Source organism: Tauraco erythrolophus, chromosome 6, assembly GCF_009769465.1.
Source record: "Tauraco erythrolophus isolate bTauEry1 chromosome 6, bTauEry1.pri, whole genome shotgun sequence".
Classification (NCBI taxonomy): Eukaryota; Metazoa; Chordata; class Aves; order Musophagiformes; family Musophagidae; genus Tauraco; species Tauraco erythrolophus.
The window spans coordinates 46,309,093-46,331,363 of record NC_141470.1 but is presented as its reverse complement, the minus strand read 5'-3'; the positions used below and the strand labels follow the sequence as shown (position 1 = coordinate 46,331,363).

The 22,271-nt window shown below is 40.2% G+C and overlaps 1 protein-coding gene across 1 annotated transcript in view; it reads right to left on the bottom strand.

Annotated features, from left to right (window-relative positions):
* The window catches only part of MIA2 (MIA SH3 domain ER export factor 2), a 40,151-nt gene extending 20,581 nt beyond the window's left edge, over nucleotides 1-19,570 (bottom strand). Inside the window, 13 exon segments of the mRNA XM_086612650.1 lie at nucleotides 158-262; nucleotides 661-732; nucleotides 1,057-1,167; nucleotides 1,898-1,969; nucleotides 2,354-2,442; nucleotides 2,558-2,579; nucleotides 4,550-4,681; nucleotides 8,795-8,895; nucleotides 9,021-9,239; nucleotides 13,257-14,418; nucleotides 14,751-14,837; nucleotides 17,832-17,965; nucleotides 19,456-19,570. Coding sequence (XP_086468776.1) covers nucleotides 158-262; nucleotides 661-732; nucleotides 1,057-1,167; nucleotides 1,898-1,969; nucleotides 2,354-2,442; nucleotides 2,558-2,579; nucleotides 4,550-4,681; nucleotides 8,795-8,895; nucleotides 9,021-9,239; nucleotides 13,257-14,418; nucleotides 14,751-14,837; nucleotides 17,832-17,965; nucleotides 19,456-19,570 — 2,421 coding nt within the window.
* Between the last annotated feature and the right edge of the window lie 2,701 nt (nucleotides 19,571-22,271).

Sequence of the window (22,271 nt, the reverse complement as noted above, 5' to 3'; positions counted from 1 at the left end):
TTCCAACATAAAATAATTTTAAAGCCACATCCTCTCCCTCATTCCATTTACTAGACAGAACACACAAGGGGTATTAACAAAGCTCCTTTGACAAATCATATTTACATAGTATCATAAGAAAATATAGTATTTCTAAGAATAACTAAGAAGAATCTACCTGTTTCTCACTTTCTTGGAGATGGCAGTTTTCATCTACTGCATCTTGAACGGATGTCTTGAGTCTTTCTGTATTAATCTGATATACTTTTAGAGTGGACTTGGCCTAAGTGAAATAAAAAAGCACGTTGTTTAAACGGTCACGATGGTGGTATTGGACTTACTCTTAGGTTGTCTAACTGTGCTATATACTTATTCTCACATTTTCCCTACATTTTCAACAGTTTTTGCTGATTGTAGTTTTGCAACACTACATATGGTCAGGGAGTAAGAGGGCAAAGAAAAGACAAAGTAACTGTACTTCCTAATCAATGCCAATCAGTATATGAAATTCAAAGCTGCCAAATCAAGTCACACAAAATTTACTAAGCCTTACAAAGTCTTTTGGTTTACACAGCATATTATTTCAGCACCTTTAATAGAAAAGAAATTAAAACAGTAACTACATGCAGAACAGAGAAATCGCAAAGATCTGAAAACAGAAACTATAAAGATCGAACATACCTCATCAATTTGTGACTGGATAGATTTTATTTCATTCTCTAAAGACTCCACTCTCTCCTGAATTTCAGCCACCTGAAAATTATTAGTTGTCATATAGCTTCTTCCACAGATTTGACTGAAAAGGTCTAAGCAACTAATAAAGTTATGTTAATTTTCAAACTCAGAAGGTTCTACCACCAAATCAGTAAAAACAGCTTTTCTTTTTTTGAGTATTTCCTTTATGGGTGTCACTTTTCCAATAAGCTATAGGGAGTATGGGGGGAGACAAAACGGGAAATGTAGTTTTTGTTTCAAAAAGCCCAAAGAGAATAGTTTATCTCCTCCACAGAGAATTTTTTGGGGGAATTTTTTTTTTTAAATGAATAGTAACAAAGACAGGATTCTATTTATTCTTACCAACTTATAATTTTCTGATTGCTTAGATTTTTCTTCTTTCAGTTCTTTTTCTAGATTCTCTATTTCTTGGTTGAGTTCCAGTCTTGACTTGTTCAGTTCTTCATACATTTCCTAAATCAAGTTTTTTGACAGTTAACATAAAACATTTTACATTAATCACATACTAAGACAAGTATGTTTTAAATATGACAGCAAAGTGTGTTTAACAAATTTCACGCTATCAAGGATAAATTGCAAAGTATTCTAGAGACTCTTGCATGTTAACAAAATCTGTAAAAATTAGCTCTATGGGATCTGAGGCACAGAATGAAACAAATCTATTTGCTTTTTGGTTACATAAATTATAGAGAGCCCATTAGGTATTTGATTCACTTTTTCAGAATTCTTTTACAAAAATATTCTCAGTTTGGGGGACATAAACAATGTAGCAGTAATTTTTGTTTAGAACTGTGCTCCAGTAGCCTATAAAATACATTTTCATTAAATCAGATGCAAGAAAAAAATACTTCATGCACTACTCTCTCCCAGAAACAGGAACTTTTTAAAGTTACTTTTAAAAAAATTAAATATTATCTAATATGCCATTTGCTCTAGTATCAATCATTTTTAATGCAACTATTACAAAAACTCTCCTAATTCATATGCCTTGCTTCTATGTCATTTTCACTAACCCAAGACGAAAGTAACAATGCTCTCAAATAAAACAATTAAGGGTTTTTAGGTTTTGTTTTGGAGTTTTTTACTGTTGCTTTTGGTTTTTGGTGTGGTGGGTTTTTTTTTTGTAATATGGGCAGTATTTTCCTGAAATTGTAGAAATAACGCTTTCCATTTAGCTTTTTACCTCAAAAAAAGATGTCTCTCTTGATTCTTTCATAACATTACCATCCTTCAGGGACAATTCTAAATCTTCAAACTGAAAATGAAGTACTTTATGTCAGAATGTATGTAAAGAATTCCTTAAATAACAGCATTAATTTATGATGCTCTATTCTGAAACATAGTCACCACCTAAATATTCACAAGAGCACCTTGCTGGAAATCAGAAAAGCCTTAGCTGATAATCCCAGTGGCATAAAACAAAGACATTTCAAAGTTGCTTCCAGTGAAATATATCATATTAAGAGTTAAAGGCAGAACTTGCTAACACCTTAATTGCACTTAAAGGCACTGACAGGAAAAAGCATTTGAAGAATCACTTTAAAAGGTTTTCCTTTTAGATAAGTTTAATACTTCAAATACTTGAAAAATTGAACTCATTTCCATGACGCATCTGAAAGCAATACATAAGGACCATTACCTCTTTTTTGCAAAGGCTGAGTGTTTCAAGAATTTTGCATTTGTCTTCAACTAGTTCAGCAATTTTATTGGCAAGTTGTTTTTCTCTTCCTAAAAAAAGGAAGACAGTTAAGTGTTGCAACATCCAAATAATGAAAAGAAATAAAAAAGAAAAAAAAAAAGAAAAAGTCATACTCCAAAGAAAGAGTATGAAAAATAAGCTTACCTACATAAAGTCGACTTCTAACCTGAAATAAAAAGAATAAATACTGAAAACAGCTGATCAATTACTCTTGCATAGTACCTGAAAATTAATCTTTTAAGCTCTAGTTTCCATGATCAGCTTAACCATGGAACTTAAAAAAGGAATATAAATACAGACTGCTGTAAAAAACATGCAATTGCATCCTCTGCTCTAACCCCCTCCATGGCTGTGCGTTTGCCCTGTCCTTCTCCCACTCTAATTAAATAGAGAGAAGAGCAGAAAGGAGGTTAGTTTTCATGTGGATCGCTTTTATGACACACCTCTGTATAGTCATCACATTAACCATAACTACCAACACAAAGTGGTAATGGACATGCAGAGCCCAAAGAGTAGGAAAGGCAGGGGAAGGGGAGGCTCCACATGCCAGCTCAGACTTAACTTCCTAAGAGAAAAAAACCCCACACGTTGTATATATGTAACAGGTAGAGCTGCAGTATGGGCACTACTTGATGGGCATCCTTCCCAGATGCAGTTCAGTGGGAAGTGCCAAATCAGCAGCTGCCACATGGGGTCTAGCACCCTAGAATCAAAATCTAACAAACTGCAGGACAAAATCTGTCACAAATCGCCTGGATAAGAGATGCAGAACTTGGCTGAATCACAAAAGCTTTACAACACAGGGTTCCTCTCAAGGGTGGGCCTGGATCATGTGCCTAATATAAAAGGAGTCTCTCAGATTTTCCCTGTTTCCTCCTCATTTGAAGCCATGGGATGGCCAAGGAGTTCAAGTAATAGAAAAAGAGGAAGAAAGTAATATGCACACCTTATCCTATCATGCCCCCAAAAAACCCCAAAACCAAACCTCGTTTCTTTTCAGTAAGTTACTATTAACTCTTCAAAGAATAGTCAGTGCAGTTCTAAGTATGGATGACTGAAAAAGCTATCAGTAACTTGTGTAATATCTAATGCCTCAGTGACATATACAGGAGGAAAACAATACTGAAGTTGCTGCTTGATCAATTGAAGAAGTTGAAACATCTCTTTCATACCACCTAGAGATATGCTGCTAGAAAACAGAAGGAATGGCTCCAAGTTATAGATACATTAAATTACAGGAATACAGATCCCCTTCCAGACAATCTGAATTGCTGCTGCAGAATAAGGTGGCATTTTTCCAGATTTAAGTTGACGTTAGAACCCTAAAAATGCAGTTGCTTATATCTGAAAAACTAAACCACCAAGCAATCTATCTTCAAACATAAGTATCATCACACCTAGCACCAAAATCACATTCTGTCTATTGAAGAGTATGCAAAAACTGGGGAGAAACTTAGAATACTGACCCCATTTCATTAGCAGGGAGAGTATGGTGGGCAGCCGTTATTACTCAGATTCTTACTTACTCACAATAGAAGACAACCCTTACCGCAAAAATATAGTCCGATTTGTGCATGAAAAGGTTTCAGTACTGCGTTTGTCAAAGTCATGAGCTTAGCGCTTACAAACAGCACACAGTAAAACTGGTTCAGTGTTCCAATAAACAGAATCAAGGTCACTGTCCAAAAAGTTTTAAAATGCCTCCCTTGACGGGAATCCATCTGGATTGCTTTTGCTTACAACTACCTTGAGCTGGTCTGGCCATAGCCAGCGTAGTCACAGAGATACCCAATATGCACAGCAATACATATGCCCTACGGAAGACCTCTAGATCCCGTGAAAATAATTTAAGGGCTGACATTGAAAGTCTGGTGCAGAAATTAAAAAGCGAAGAAAAAAGGAAGCCTTACTACAGCGAGTTTCATTGAACTTCCTCTAATGACAACAGTCACTCAGTACATGTCCAAACACTCCCTTGATAAAACAGACTACTTCTCAATTTCTCCTTTAGAGGGATTCTAAATTCAACCACAACATATTTAAAACTCTGAAGGGTTATGTATCTTGAACAGAATAGCAATTTCAATTCAAACCACTAACGCACTCTACATACTCGCATGTAATATCAACACTTACTGATTGATAGCTTCTATATAGGAACAAGAGAATTGTAAAAGCTCCCACAACGCCAGCGCAAATCACCATTTCCCAAGGGAAACCATACAGATCAGGACCAGGTCTCATATCTTCAGGTAGTGAAGCCACGGCCTGAAAAATAAAGTAAAAACTTCAACTAAAGGAAAAGAGGTTAATATTTTAAACAGAAATACACATTACATGTTGACTTCGTAAGGCTTGTACATCTATTTTTTTCCCAAAACTCTGAGAAAATGGATAACAGAAGTATTTCATTTTTAAATTATATATTTACCAAGTGAAGAAAAAAAAAATAAAAGTTCCAACAAGATACGATGACGACTATACAAGTCTCTGAAAACTCTTCCTTCCAAACCTACCAATTACCGTTAATTCTTCAAGTTGCCTACACATTTTACTGTTAGAAGAATAAGTACTAATAAATATTTTATGATTTACTGGTAGAAAACTTGTATGGTAGAAAAACCTGCTCAGTCAACTTCATGCTAAAATAACATCCCGGACACAGTCAATTAATTAACACTAAGCACTTAAACACACTCGCACTCTATTTGCGAGCAGATACCACTATTTTCTTAAAGATGTAACCTGCTGAACGCAGCTCATGTTCGCTACACGTCACCGTGTTTAAGAACGTGCTGCTGTGCAGTAAAGTCTTAATCGCCATGTCTTTAATTAAAGAACGCCCCCACCTCAAGCCGAGAGGGGCGTGCACGCCCGTGAACTCCAGGAGCGCCCGTTTCCCTGCCTCGGCTCCCTATGACCTCCGTTATTCCCGAAGAAACGGCCAGCTTCGGCAGGACCCGCACGGCCCCGGGAGCCCCCGGGCTGCCGCACGGCCGCGCAGCTCCCGGAGGGCTGCCGGGCCCCGACGCCCGCCGGCGCAGCACGGCCCGGCGCTACGCCGCGCACGGGGCTTCCGTGCCGCAGCCGCGCGCTCCGGTGTGGGGCCGCTTCTCTCAGCCCCGAGCCCCTCGCTGCCGCCGCCGCCGCTTCTCCCAGCGCCGAGGCGCCGCTGCACAAGACCCCGGCCCTGGCGGGGGGTGTGCCAGAGCCAACCCCGGGCGCAGACGGGTCCCGCACTCACTCACCCTGCGCGCCCCTTCCAAGGCCAACCCGCAGTAGCGCTGCGCGCTTTCCCGCAGGCCCAGCCACAAGCTGGCGCTTGCGACGTCCAAAGCATCCCCGCGGCCGCCGGCAGCCATCTTACCGCAGGCGGCGGCACGGCCCCACCACCGCGCGGCCCTTTCCGGCTCGCCGCTTGACAACCGGCCTGTACCACTGCGGCGGGGGAGCGGGGGGGGGGGGCAGGAAAAACCACTGCTGCCGCGGGGAGGGGGAAACTGCGCGGGCACAGGTGGGAGCCGCGGGCTGTACCACTGCGACACGAATAGGGGCGCGACACCGCCAGCGGGGGCACGGAGCGGGAGATACCACTGCCGGGGGAGGGAGGTGAGAACGCGACGGCAGCAGCCTCGCCCACAGCGGGGGTGCCTCCAGAGCCGGCAGGGCCAAGGGGCAGGTGCGCCTCAAGGGTGCCCTCTCCTCGCCCTCCCACCGCGGCTGTTCGCCCGGCGCTGCGGGACCTCTCCCGTCAGACCCTCTCTTTCGCATTACGCCCGCAGACGGGAAACACCGACAGCTCCCCTCGGCGTACGCCCGCCGCCGTTCCCCCTCCCGTTCTCCGGTACTGACGGCGCCCCGCTGGCCACAAACCTACTCCTGTTCCTCCTTAAACTTAAGCACAGGGAAACTCACCTCCTCCTTGGCGCCGGCTGGCTCCATCTGTACCCGTGCGGCAGCAGGTCCTTACGAAAACAAAACTACCTGGGCTGGATTCCTCAGGAAAGGCCTGGCTCCCGGGGAGACACGGCACCTCGCCGGCCGTGTTCCCAAACACGGAGCCGGAGCTGGCATTTGCCCGGCGGAGAGGGCGGGGGGCGGGCAGAGGGGGCGGGGAGGGCAACAGGTGGATCAACGACCGGCGGCGGCCGGCGCGGGGCCGCGCTGTGCTCGCGGGCGCTGAGCGGCGTTCCAGCCGGATTTCTGGAGTTTCTCCGTTAAAAATCCATCTGCCGACACGCAGACGCGAGAAACGGTAGCTGCGATGCCACATAGCCATGGATTATTTTTCATCTCATTCGCTAGGACTAATTATCGTTTTGAATTAGACTTTTTTCCTATTTTTTTTTTAACATGTAGAGTCACAGAATGATAGAACAGTTTGGGTTGGAAGGGATCTTAAAGATCATCTAGTTCCAATCCCCCTGCCGTGGGGCAGGGACACCTTCCCCTAGATTAGGTTTCTTGAAGCCTCATCCAACCTGGCCTTGAACACTTCCAGGGGTGGGGCATATACAACTTCTCTGCAAAACCTGTTCCAGTGTTTCGCCACCCTCATTGTAAAAATTTCTTCCTTAGATCTAAATCTATCCTCTTTAAAGCCATTTTGCCCCTTGTCCTATCACTACACACCCTTGTAAAAAGTCCCTCTCCAGCTTTCCTGTAGGCCCCCTTTAGGTACTGGAAGGCTGCAATAAGATCACTTCGGAGCGTTCTCTTCTCCAGGCTGAACAGCCCCAACTCTCTCAGCCTGGCTTCATAGCAGAGGTGTTCCAGCCATTGGTTTATCTTTGTGGCCCTCCTCTGGACCCACTCCAGCAGCTCCATGTCCTTGTGTTGGGGACTCCAGAGCTGAATGCAGTATTCCAGGTGGGGTCTCACGAGAGCAGAGTAGAGGGGCAAAATCACCTCCCTCGACCTGCTGGCCATGCTTGTTTGGATGCAGCCCAGGATACGGTTGGCTTTCTGGGCTGCCAGTGCACATTGCTGGCTCATGTGGAGCTTCTCATTCACCAGCACTCCCAAGTCCTTCTCCTCCGGGCTGCTCTCAATCCATTCTCTGACCAGCCTGTACTTGTGCTTGGGATTGCTCTGACCCATGGGCAGAATCTTGCCATTTGGCCTTGTTGAACTTCATGAGGTTCTCACAGGCCCACCTCTCAAACCTGTCCTGGTCCCTCTGGATGGCATCCCTTCCCTCCAGCGTGTCGACCACACCACACAGGTTGGTGTCGTCAGCAAACTTGCTGAGGGTGCACTTGATCCCATGTACTTATTACACTTTTTTTTTTTTAAACATAGGACAACTCAATTTTCAAAGTGCAAGGTAAGTGACTTGCCTGTGGAGCTGGTACCACCTAAGAGGCAGCAATAGGTGAAAGTGGCATTTTTAGCTGTATCAGACAATACAATAATTGTATTGTTTGCCACAACAGGGAACTGTCAGTGAGCACTGAAATATAATCTGGTTCATGAGAAAAAAAAAAAAGCAAAGCCCTTCAGTTTTCTTCTCCTAGCCTGCAATTTTGCCAGAATCTATGTAAGTACACTGGAAATCAGGAACAAATTTGCGTGGTTCTTAAACTTCAGTTACCCAATCTAACAAAGTTAAACCAAAGTACCAAAATTAATGAAGTTTACCATATACCACTTCACCTGATACCACTCCTCTGTTTAGAGGGGACAGTGCAACACCATCTGCCTTTCCTCACATTCTCTGGTAGCATTTTTTCCTGTGCAGTTATGTCCAGTAAGATCCACTTTCACTCTGTCTCTACATTTTGATATTTAAGACATCTCCATATAAATCATAATACCATTTTATATTTTATATATTTGGCTTAGAAAAGTATTTTTAAAGCAGTTGTGAACTATGGGCATCTTTGAGAATCAAGGCTTTGAAATTACTTTTTAAAAACAATCAAGAATTCTCGGTGTTTTACTCATCCTAACCCAAAGTTTTTAAGTCCAAACAAATTTAATCAGTACTGTCATGGGAACTAGAGGGAGCTAGGAGTTTCATTTAAAACAAACGAACAAGCAAACAAACAAACCCCAACAAAAATAATGCTGATATTTTGGCCACTGAGGCATTTCCTGGCTGTTGTGTAATAAACAACCCAACACTAAGTTCATCAGATTCTGCAGTGCAAACAACAGAGGCAGATGAACAGCAGCTGACCTGACATTTTCTTGTTCCATCTCTGTCTCATTTAGCATCAGATACCTCCAGAAGCAAGGGGACTGCAGAGGGTTTATTTGAAAGGGTCTTTTTTTCTTTCTTTCTTTTTTTTTTTTTTAGGAGCTTCATTGCGGAACATAACCAGTAACTGCCTTAATTTTGCACTAATGTCAACAGTATAGCACATAAAGAATCCTTACCTTTTTGATAACACTCGTCACTGCTGAAAATATAGATTTTATCAATTCCCTGATCTCAAGAGCATTCAAGCGCAGAAGTATCTGATATATCCAGCCACCTTCTGGTTCGTTCATAAGGAAAAAAAAGAGTTTATATTACAATTATCAACTTAATATCATTCCAGCTATTTTTTTTTTTAAAGATTGCAGATTTATTTTCCTTAAAGTAAAGAAGCTTAATACTTACCATTACTTGGAGTGTAGTCCTGGATAGCATCTGAAAAAGGTTTTTTGATGTCAAATGGAAAGTCAACTACTGAACTGTCCATTTTTTCTTCAGAATTTACTGAAGGAATCACTGTTGCTTTAGAATGTTGGTGACTATCAAGTTCACTGTCTACAGCTGCATTCATTTCATGTTCCTTCACTGGCGTTTCTTCTAGTAGCTTTCTTCTGCTGCCTATGCCTGCAAGTAATTGTGAAGGGAAATCATGCTTATTTTCAGAGGATTCCACTTACACACTTTTATAAGATATTAACCTCTACAGAGATATTGATTTTTTGATTTTTTTTATTATTTTCCCCAGCTTAAAGCCGAACACTATAGTGCTACACCAGAGTAAAAATGTGCTACAGATTTATGATTTAAGAAATACTGGATCAAATAATGATCTCAGAACAGATTTTGGAGGACAGAACTTTAAGCAAAACTGATGTTGTAGTAAAGTAATTGAAATCAATGTTCAGGAAAAAAAAAAAGCTTGTTTTGATAGCCTATAGATTCCCTGTTCAGGATTAGTAGATCTCTTTATTATAATATACCCAAATACAAGTGGGAAAAGCTTTATGAAAAGAACAAGTAAAAATGCCATATGGGATTAAAGATTAACAGCTTCCCACAAGATAACAGACTTCACTGTGAAATACAAAAAAACAGAGGCATGTTATGCAGAAGTATGACTGAAGGCACCTCTAGCTGCCACAGTTTCAGTGACTTGGAGTAAATTTCCCGAAGCACATAAAATACTGCTTTCAAAAACCCCACACCTTGCTTACCCAAATAGAAAAAAAAAAAAAAAAAAGATTACAAATTGATTAATTTTTAATTCAATGCTTCAAGCCACTACTGGCCAAAGATACCCATCACAAATAATCCAAGAGTCAGAAGTCAGGAAGAATAACTAGCTCTTAAACTGTTACCATTATGTTAACTCGATCTGTATTATCAGATCCTCAAAATATCATAAATCAGTCATTAACTCCTATGAGTTGGGCTTGCTACCTCTTGATTTTAAATCCCCAGAATGAGACAGCATTGAATGCATTATACTTTTTCCCTCAAACGAAGCGTATTTTGCTCTTGCCAAATCTCTGTTAGTGAAGCATTTAGTCCGGTACCTTTAGCTGCAGTTTGGGCTGCACACTTAATTGTTATAGCAGACAAAAGCTCTGGCAGCTCTAGAAGAACATTCCTTTTTTTCCATACATTTTTCCTGTCCAGTGTCCAAATTGTGCCCCTTTTGTGCAGACACAATCATTTGTTTCCTTTGCATAGCGTTGTCTTTACATGAGCAAGCTCTGACTTCATGATGAGTCTTTTAAAATTGTGGTGCAGCAGCACCAGTTTGCTTCCCTCACTGAAATGCTCTAAGGGTTGCTTAACAACTTGTTTTAACTTCAGATAAAATTGCTGGAATGTAATCAAAGGGTTGGGTAAATCTGAGTGTTTATCATACAATATTTGCCTGGCTTTGCTTGGGTTTTGGGACATGAACTGTTTGCCCTACTATGATTTTGACAATTCCCTTGTTTTCGTTGGATTCTGCAGCAGTATTTTTTGCAAATTGCCAAGCTGTCCTTCCTCAAGTGTGTCTTGCATGACTTCTAAATTGATGTCATCATTTTCTACACCATCTACAGATTTAGGAGTATCTTTTTCTTGTTCAGATCCCTTTTCTCTAAACTCCATCTCGTTCTTCTGTACAGTATTTAATCCTAGTAGTCCTAGTGTCATTCCTATTTTCTTTCTTTTTTTTTTTTTTTTTAACAAAACATGTATCCTCAGACTTTTTTCTACAGGCTTAATTGTTAGGTTTACTAAACATATTTGCAAAGAATCTTGATGGCCTGGTAAAAATACTACCTGAAACCCTTTCTGTTAGAATATAATTTTTATTATTTATATTTCTGCACTTTGACTCTCTGATATTCAGGTTCTTTCTTTTTTTTCTTTCCCTCTCCTATCTTGTTTTAGTAGCAACAATTAATTTTTCAATATTATACGTACTTTCAATTACAACATTATCTTCTTTTTCAACATATATTTTATCAGCCAGGTTTCTAAGCAATCCCAGAATGCTGAGATTTAACTAATATGTTTTTTTTTAATAGCAGTCTGGTTTTCTAGTTTGAGAGTTTTAGGAGACACTAACTGTAATGCTTTTTTATTTTTTTTCTTTAAAATTGTCTTCTATTTTAGAGGGCTTCTAGGGTAAAAATTCAGATTCAGTCAAACTAATGTCACGTGACTGCTCTGTTGCTTTTATTGTCAATAAATTTTCTTTATAAATTGTTTTGGGGCTTGGATTCAGCTGAGTACTTTGGTATTACTGTGCCTTTTGAAGTAGTGTTTGATGATGCCCTCCAAAACTCAGATTCATTTTCTATGTTTTTGAATCTTGCACTGTCATAACAGCTTCAATTGATGGGCCTAAATCTGATGATGCAGGATAATCTTTTCTTTTACTATAACACATGTGATTTTTATATTTTTTTCTAAGATCTAGATTAAGACTGTCCTCTGACCCATCCTCTGGTACCAGAAGCTCATGTTAGGAACATGAATCTTCTTGTATTATTTCTGCTTCACCTTTCTGATGACGTTGCACTTTCATAGGAATTTGTTCAGTTCGTAGCTTCTCTCCTGACAAGCTATCAACAAGAGCATCAAGTGTCGTCTTGTCTTTTACTTATCTGGTAGATTTTGTTGTTTGTTGTTGTGGTGTTGTTTTTTTTTTTCCCCCTCCACTGCTCTATTTGTTATTTTGCACTGCCAGCTGAAGAGAAAGATCATTCTCTTTGGAGGTGTCTGCATTACCTGATTCATTACCTCTAACCTTCTGATTTGAGGTGCCTTCAGTTTCTTTTCCTCATAGTACTCTATCAAGGCTTATACTGAAGCCTTTTTTATTACGGAAGCTTAGTTCTTCTATTCGCAGCACGCAATTTTTACCTTCTATTCCGAAACTCCATATGTCTTCCGATTGGCCACTTTCTTTGGAAGTTTTGGTACCTGTTAAACTGAAGCCACTAGAGGAGGGGTGAGGAGAGGAAGGCTGGTCTGGTGTCAGTTCTTGGGACTCCTCAGATTTCTGATCCTGTTCGTCAGTAAAAACATCCTGACTGGAATCTTTGATGTTGTTTTCATAAAAACCCAGTGGGTCATTTTTATTCTCTGGTTTGTGAATTTTCTCTTTTACATCAGCATTCATTTTGAACTGGCTTCTCAATGCTGAATTTTGTTCTGTATCACAGCATCCAACTGATAGACCTTTCTCAGATGCTTCCATATTAAGACTTGGTTCACTGTCACGTGGGGTCGTCTTGATGCCCAGATGATGATCTGCAGTTCCTGGTAGTTCCCCATAATGTGGTAATTTGTTTTCTGAATTTACAGATTCTTGAATAAAAGTGTTCAGGTTATTTTGTTCTTTTTGCACTGTTTTAACTGTTTTCATTTTTGATTTTGCGTGCAGATAAGTTCCAGTTTCCACTGTATTTTCAAAATTTAATTTTGAAGGTAAATGTGGAGAATCTTTGGAGACAGGGTCATTGTTATAACCATTTATATTGATGTTTTCCTGACTTTCACTACTCTTAGAAATATGTTCTTCAGCACTGGAATAACTAAACAAGGGTACATATTGTCTTTGAGAAACTTCAGGTTGTACCTGCGTTTCAACAGATAAAATTTGTGAAGCATCACTATCACCAACTAACTTGAAAAAATGTTTTGCTTTTTCATTACTGTGTTCATTGTTTTGCACTGCTAGTGGAGAAAACAGATTGCTTTCTTGGATTGCACCCTCATCTTTTTCAGACGGTTCCTCACTAGCCCTCTGATTTACATGTACTTCCATTGCTTTGTTATTATTACCTTGTAATATTTCATCATCATTTTCAGTTTGAGGAGTTTCTTCACTAAAAATCACATTATCTTGCAAACGCTGCACCTGCTCTTCTTTGGCTGTCGAACTCTGAAACTTCAGTATGTCTGCAAAATGACTAAAAGGGAAGAAGTGGCTCTGTTCTTCAGCTATGTCAGGCTTTTCTTCTATATTTTTTGTGTCTGAAGGATCACAGTTCTGAGGTGGGCTAGGAGAAGAAGTTGTCTGATCTGATGCAATTGATTCATGTTCCTGTTGATTATCATATGTGTCCATATTATAATTAATAAAGCTATTATAGATATTCGTATACCAACCTGACTGGCCGTGTTTGCTTTCTGACTCCTGATTTCTCTTTTTAGCTTCAGTGTTTTTCAGCAGTTGTCTTTCTGATACCAAATCCTGTTCTGAATGGTAAGGTTCAATTGGCTTCTCTTTGTCACCTGTCACTATATCAAAAGATGATTCTATGCTATTTGAGGTGCTTTTGGTGTCATTGATAGTATGCACACTTGCTGGTATCTCCCCAGGATTTGGCATGTTACTGCTTGAATCTATTATTTCTTGTGCATAATTCTCTTCATCTTCTTCATCTGTCGCTGCTTTAACTGTCTCCTTTGATTCTTTGTCCATGTGTGATGCTTCCTGATCTAAAGTCTGCACTTCTTCATTCTTATTTGTTTCATCCTCTGTTTCTTTGCTTTGCCGATCTTCCATAGCAATTGTATCTTTCTCAGCATGGCCGAAATTAAGAACATTACTTAAACCCAAATTAAACCAATTTGATTGGGATCCTTGGTTTTCACTCTCTTCTTCTTCTGTCAATAACTCTGTGACCGCTGTTTCCTGTTCATTATTGGAATGTCCAGGCACACCAGAAACATCATGGATTTGTGGATCATTTTTTTCCGATGCCAAACCAACATCCACGTTCTCTTCACCAAAATACAGAAAGCCTGTCAGCCCACCTTGAAACCAAACAGATGCTGGAGGTTCTTGTTCCTCCTTATCGTTTGGCTCCTGTAAGTCATTTTCAGCAGTTACCACTATTTTCCTGCCTCTGTATGTATTTTCTTCTAAAGATTCAGTAACGGCTTTTAAGGGCTCTTCATCTTTTTTACTTCCTGTGGTGAACCATCCTGCAATCCAACTAGACTGAGCTGAAATGGGTTCTAGTGGGAGATTGTTTTGCATTTGCGGTTCTTCAGTATCATCTTTTCTGTTCTCAGTTTTTCTAACCAGCTTTTTGCTTGCAGATTCTTCCTGAGTGTGAGATTCCTTGGAATCATTTTCAGAAACTGAGTCAACTCTTTCTTCCTTTTGCATAGAGTCTCTTGTATGTTTTAAGAGTTCATTTTCATGCAGCTTTGGTTCTGCATCAGATGATAAATATTCACTTTCTTTGCTGTCATCATGTAATGTGCTATCTTCATTTTCAAAATCATACTTATCTCCATGAAGACAAAGGAAATCAGTTTCCTAAAAGAACAGTATTAACTTTTAAAATGTTTTCAGGTGTAATTTTCTACAGCACTGTGTAGCACAGTGATATGTCTTTATTCTCTTTCTTTCTGTGTAGTTATACATGTGTATAACTTGACACAAAGGACTGCAAGTACTTATTCCTAATGGTTCTATATAATTTATTAGATAAAAATTAGAGGACAATAAACATGCAAATGGAGCAATAATGAAAAAAAATTTTTTGAATTACCTGAAACAAAATACACATCAACACTTGAATTTCTAACTGGATATCGTATTTTCAATTGCTGTGAACTACATTGGAGAATCTGGTGATGCTGGTTTACCTTGGTAAGCACTTCAACTTCTTCTGCAATAAAAACTTCCTCAACTTTCACAGCATCTTTTGGGAAATATCCAAAATCCTTTCCTTTCTGTAAAAAATATAAAAGGAATGAGAGCCTTTAAATGTCAGTGATAAGTATGTTAGGTACTTGCATATATGCTAGAAAAGTATGACTAAACAAATAGTAAGTTTATAGACTCTCCCCTACCCCCGTCATTTTTTTTGGCCGAAAGATTGGTTTATTTTTCCATCACAAAAGCATTTCATTTGCCATTTCAAAAAACAAGAAGTATATTACTCCATACTACTATTTTCTGTATTATTTTTGTGAATGTAGAATCATAGAATCATTTGGGTTTGAAGGGACCTTAAAGAAATATCTAGTTCCAACCCCCCTGCCATGGGCAGGGACACTTTTCATTAGACCAGGTTGCTCAAAGCCTCATCCAGCCTGGCCTTGAACACTTCCAGGGATGGGGCAGCCACAACTTCTCTGGGCAACCTGTTCCAGTGCCTCACCACCCTCAAGAGTGAAGAATTTATTCTTTAGATCTAATCTAAATCTACCTTCTTTCAGTGGAAAGTCATTACCCCTTGTCCTATCACCAAATGCCCTTGTAAAAAATTCCTCTCCAGCTTTCTTGTAGGCCCTTAGTGAAGCCATGTTGGCTGTCACCAATCACCTCCTTTTTTTCCACATGCCTTAGCATAGTCGCCAGGAGGATCTGCTCCGTGATCTTGCCAGGCACAGAGGTGCAACTGGCTGGCCTGTAGTTCCCCAGGTCTTCCATTTTTCCGTTTTTAAGAATGGGGGCTATGTTTTTCCCTTTCCAGTTGGCGGGAACTTCACCAGACTGCCACGACTTCTCAAATATTATGGATAGTGGCTTAGCAACTTCATCCACCAGTTCCCGCAGATGTACCTCATCAGGTCTTATGGACTTGTGCACCTTCAGGTTCCTTAGATGGTCTTGGACCTGATCTTCTCCTACAGTGGGCGGTTCTACATTCTTACAGTCCCTGCCTTTGGCTTCTGTGACTTGGGCTGTGCAGCTGGAGCTGCTGCCAGTGAAGAATGAGGCAAAGAAGTCATTGAGTACCTCAGCCTTCTCCATATCTTGGGTAACCAGTTCTCCTGTTTCCTTCCAGAGAGGGCCCACATTTTCCCTAGTCCTCCTTTTATCATTGCCATACCTATAGAAGTTTTTCTTGTTGCCCTTGACATCCTGGGCCAGATTTAATTCTGTCAGGACTTTAGCTTTCCTGATCTGATCCCGGGCTGCTTGGACAATTTCTCTGCATTCCTCCCAGGCTACCTGTCCTTGCTTCCACTCTCTGTAGCCTTCCTTTTTGTGTTTGAGTTTATCCAGGAGCTCCCTGAAGTCCCCCATGAGGACCAGAGCTCGTGAACATGAGGCCACTCCTATCTGTCTGTAGAGGGCCTCATCCACTCAGCCTTCCTGGTCAGGTGGCCTGTAGCAGACTCACACTATAATGTCCCCTGTCCCTGCCCTCCCTTTAATCCTGACCCATAAGCTCTCGGTCAGCTCCTCATCCATCCCCAGGCAGAGCTCCATGCACTCCAGCTGGTCATTGACATAAAGGGAAACACCTCCTCCTCATCTCCCCTGCCTGTCCTTCCTAAAGAGCCTGTATCCTTCCATTCCTACACTCCAGTCATAGGAGCCATTCCACCCCTTTTCCGTGATGCCAACAACATCATAGCCCTGCAGGCGCGCACACACTTCTAACTCCTCTTGTTTATTCCCCATGCTACCTGCGTTTGCATAGAGGCATTTAAGCTGGGCCCTGGATGAAGATGACCTACTGGCTGGAGTGGCTGGAATTCCTTTCTGCTGCTCTTCAGGTGCTTCCAGCATATCTTTATCAAGCTTGGTATTGTCCCCCTCCCCCTTCAAATCTAGTTTAAAGCCCTGTGAATGAGCCCTGCTAGCTCATGGGCAAAGACTGTCTTCCTGCTTCGAGAAACACGAATCCCACCTGAAGCTAGCAAGCCCGAACCGAACCAGCAGCCTCAAGAGTGCTTCCACTGCAGACAGTCTTGTATGCACAAATCGTCTCAGCCAGCTCCTACTAAAATCAGCTGCAAGTTTCCCATTCACTCAAGTGGAAGAAAAATCGTGCCTTAATAACTAATGACTCATAGTAAGTTACAAGAAAAGTACATTATGAAATTCAGGTATGAGGCCAGCTGCAGCTGAAGAGAAAATGGAGATGAAGACAGGAACATGACAGAAAATAAGCTGATGATAATGCCCAAAAGAATCAAGTAGGGGTCAGTCTGACCAAGAACCTAACCACTAGCTTTACATCAAACCATTACACATAGCCTTTAATGGAGGAATACATCTTGGAAAGCAAGGAAGAGTGAGGTACCTGCAAAGATACTCTCGGATGAAAAAGAGGAAGGCAGAATTTCACTATGAAACAATAAATGTGACAGATGTGACTTAAATGTGACTTAAAACAAAAACAGTTTACCAATATCTTCTGTTTTTGAAGCACTTACATGGTTTTACTAGCAGTTGGATTTGGATCAATGCCTTTATTCCTTCTAAGCTATAACATAACAACATGGCTCTTCTATCTACATTGTCAATTGTTCCAAATCATTAAATATGCATGAGAACTTCTCTGGGAACTTTCCTTGAGCACTGAACTGTGTAGTCAGGTCCCAATACTGGATCAATGATTAAGCAACTGTAAAACCTTCTTACCCACAGACCTGTAAATACGTACCTCACCTGATAGACCTGAATGTTTTTAAGGGAACCAGATGAAATCATTGTAGCCAAACAAAAGTTAGATGAAGAAGACAGAAAACTTGGATTCTAATCTTGACTTTGTTTCTCCATGAGTGATCTTTGCCAAGATTTTATTTTCCCTTTCCATATAAAGATAGTAACAATGACCCGTCTCCCAAATACTGTATTGATCCACGACTGGTTAACATTACAAAAGAGACAGAAGATCCCTAGAAGCAAGCAGACTGCAGTTGTTACACTATTATTATACTTTCTAAATTCTTTAGGGGGAAAATCTTTCAGATTGAAGTACTTACACTTCCTGTCCAAAAGTTTTCATTTTTCCTTGAAAGTTTGGAGTATACCATTATCTCTTCCCCTGTTTTGAAGTTAAGATACCGGCAATCAGGCCCTAAGTAGTCTGTAGTGGCTTGAACTCTGCTCATTGCCGCTGGAATAGTATGTAGAAAGAAAGAAACAAATAAGTAGAGCAGCCATTTTGTCTGAAGTTAGATAGGTTACTGAAGAAGTCCAATATATATAAAAACATTAAAATGTTCGTTAATATGTCAATACATGCTTTGTTATGATACTAATCCATCTATATCGTCAAGTGGAAAGCAACTAATGTAAAAAGCAGCCCTATCCTGTTTTCTTTCCTATTCACTACAGACATCAAGGAGAAAAGCTCTTGTCCTATATGGGCATTTTCCAGTCCTTATTCAGCTGAGCTTTCAACACTGAAATGCATGTGGAGAATCAGCAAGTTCAACTACTAAATCCAGATCTAAACAGCTAAAAAATATTTCGCAGGCATATTTACAATTGTGTATTTTAGAAATTCTAAGTTAAATCTAGTAATGATTTCAGGGATTTTGTCCTGTATTTTGAATACATTTATCTTATGAAGAAAAAAGGTAAGTTTAAGCAATATATAAACCTGAAACACGTTGTCAAAAACAAAGTTTCCAATTCAGTTTGAATGACTTCAAATTCTCATTGTCTCCACCCATCTCCCCACAGAAACCACTACTGATGTGCTCTCGTCAGGTTGGAGCCCATTCCACATGCTAGTCCACAAAGACAGACATCTCTCAGCATCCAGAACCCACCAAAGGCAGTATGACTCCACAAGAAAATAAGGATCCTTCAGCAGAGAACATCTAAGCTCTCTCCCACTTCAGAACATGCCATCCACATTCAAAGTACAAAAATTAAGGCTGCCAAACCAATGGAGGCAGCTTAGAAACATCTTCAACTACATATGATTGTGACAGGTTTCACCGTGGTAATCAATGGGGAATAAATGGGGTGTTATTTATCATTGCCCGTGTGAGAGTCAGTGGCTCTGCCTCCTGCAGAGCTATTTACTGCCCAGAAACTCCATGACTAGTTACTGCTCTTTCTTCATGTTAAAGAAAAAATAAGTAAGGAGCATGAATTAACAGTATCTTTTGTAAGAAGGACTACAAAAAACACATACCAGTTTGCTTACAGTAAAAAAAAATAGAATTTTGCAGAATGGGCTGTGAAGGTACTATAAACACAAGATATATAGTCATCTTTCTCAGTTTATAGACTACCATTTTTCTTTTTTTTTCCTTTTTTAATATATATTTCTTTGTACCTGTAAAGGAGTTGAAAATACTTTAAAGCTGCTTTATACTGCCCGTTTTGAGGAAAACTGAGAAAAACTAGCTATTCAAGAACATTTTTCTGAACTTTGATCTCTAGATACTTACACAACGCAATCCAGCAAGTATTTTTTTCTCTTTTTGTTTGAAAAGTTTAATCCTATTGCTCATAAACTTAGTATATTGACAACCAACATTTTCTATGGCTACTCATCTCAGTCTGTTTCATTGCTAATTTCGACATTATGATTCGAAATAGCTGCACATGCACCATAGACTCCTTTTGAAAAACAACTTTTTTACTTACTCTCACATTCCCGATCACCACACTTCTTCCATTCCGAAAGTACCTTTGTACTCTGCAGGCTTGTTAAAAATGAAATTACTAAGAGCAAAATTCTCTGATCCAAGATCCTTGACATTTTAGATTAAATCTAGAATGCACTGAAACCGTGGAAACTGCATCAATGTGCAGTTAGCAAGAATATTCTATGTTATTTTTCTTAGCCTAACAAAACATTGCAAATAAATTTATAATCCTATTTTCCCTCTCTCATCTCCTTAAACAGAAGTACACTACGCTAACCTGCTAACAATCTGCAAAGTCAGGTGTCCTGATTATACACATACGTTTAATAATTAACTATGTTCTGATAGCTAGACTGATGTTTTGAATACAAAGAAACTAGTTCTGGTCACATCAAAATCTACCATCTATCAGACAGGTTCTTTCATACTGAGTTTGTGGAAGATTGTGTTAGGGAAGATTCACCAAGAGTTGTATTAGGATTTTTTTCTGGATTATGAACGTGTTTTTAATATATATCTTCCATCTGATTTTAAGATAGACTATCAATTTTATGCTTATATTGATTTGCATGATTGCTAATATAACTACTGCCATTTTCTAGCTTATTTTGTTTCATAAACTTTATTTTGTGTGCATTGATACATTTAAGATTATTTATAGGTGGTCATTGCGAACAGAAATTTTTTCCATATACTCTTTTGGAGTTTTGTCCCACACTAGATGCTAAGTACAATCCTTTAGCATGGGAAATACTTCCTCAATTCCAAAGTCTTTTAAAGGTGCTTGGCAGTTTTCAGGCTCTTAAGACAACTAGAGAAATCCATATGCTATCTCTACATCATAAATCACAGAGCAATATACCAAAGCTAAGCAGATGGTATGTCCTGCTTTTTAAGGAATACCCTTTGTTTCTTAGCAACCTATTATCCAATATGGAGTTATAAAGAATGTTTTCTCAAATACAGGTTATGCTTTAAAATAGTAATTATGCAGGGAGTTGTACACTGGCTACATAGGTATGAAGTTGTGCTACAAATGAAATCTTGCAGAGAGGTTTGCATCAGAAGTAAGCTTTGCTTCAAAGCCTTCATTCACATCCTTGTCCTGCACCTCCTTGGCGACCTAAACACAGCATGTCTAACCCACCTACAGAAGGGGCTTCAACTTTCCCACTCTCCTGCATGGGGTAGCCTCTTCCCTCTCCCTTCTTGATAGCACCCCAAGAATCTGCATTCCTTCCCAACCTGATAAGAGATGCAGTCATATGCTTCCTGGTAGACCTGCCCCTCCTTCAGCCCTGAGCATGACTCACACAGAATTCACTCTGCTTTCTCCTTCCATGAACATGAGCTGTACCTGACTCCCTCCCTCTCTCCTGCTCTGCAACCCAAACCTGCCAGACACTGGTGCTCAGTCTGACCTACTGAGCCAGCAAAGAGGTCATCTACCGGAGGCTGGGAGAGTGGACACAAGTGAGCCAGGGTCGCGTTAACCAGCAATGTCCTCCAAACAAAAAAAAAATCACAGTGGATGATGTCCTCCAGTTGCAGTCTAACACTTTGGCCCCTTCCTTTCCCACATGACCTGGTAGTCAGACAGGCCTGTCCTACGACCTGGTACACCAGCTGCGTCTGCTCTTAGGTAATCCACTGGAGAGTGCACTAGGGAAAATACACTATGGATCAGACTCGCTGCTTGCTCCTGACTAGCTTTGATGCAGCCTCATCCCCAGCATCAACATTCTCTCCCCTTCACTCCTCTGGATCTTGTGTTGCTCAGAGGGTCGGTGATCGGGGACCTTCCCTGCGGTCCTCTAGGTTTATCTGTAGGAGGTGAAAGGGGAGAAATGCGATACCAAGCAGCTAAAACATGACAAATGCGAAGAGATCCGATGAGCAGAAAAGTAGGACAGGCATTTTTTCTTTTTTTATTCCCAAGTCTCTACAGATTAGGACAGATTGGTGAGAAGGAATATACAATAAATTTATATTGGGGAGACCCTCTCTATATACAAACTAAGTGTGCAAAATCAGAAAAAGGACAACATTTTTATCCCACCAGGATTAACAACTGGTCAGAAGAGTCTTTCATAATGTTGCGCATCAACCATGGAACATGGGACAAAAAACAATAATGGGCCTAAAAAAGTTAACAGTCCCTTTTTGAGCCTGGTAGCATAGAGATGAATCACCCAAAAAATGGAAAAGCCAGGTATTCTGACATCTATAATTACATACTTCAGCAAGTTTCTGTGGGAGAACAGACTATCAGACCCATACCTTGAGATCTGCACATTATTACTGTATTTCTCAAAACATCCCTGAAAGTGGCTCTGACTTCAGCTTCCTACAGATACCCAGACTAATTCTCAAGCCTTTGTATGGAGATAAAATGTTGCAGCTCATCTTAGCTACTCAGTTTAGTCTACATCTGCAATTTTCAAGGTATTCTGTGCACTGCTCATCGTGTAGCTTAGTCTCGATAACTTTTCTGGGTTTGAAGCTGTTAAAAGGCTGATGAGCACGGCTCTGATCTCTGTGCTGTGTTATTTGCTCCTCTAATAACTTCAGTAATAAATCATATTTATATCAAATACTCTTTTCTTCTGGGTGTAAATCCTATCTGTACTTGCAGGTATTACACAAGCATAACTTCTAATCACCTTTGAACTAAAGTCAAAGGTAAAGATTCAAAGGACAAAGTTGAAAGCTTTATAGCAGATAGAGTGAGACTTCAGTTAACTTCTGTTCTGCACAACTGAAGCAACAAATGCGAGTGCTATTACACATGCAAAGAGAAAGCTAATGGAAAAG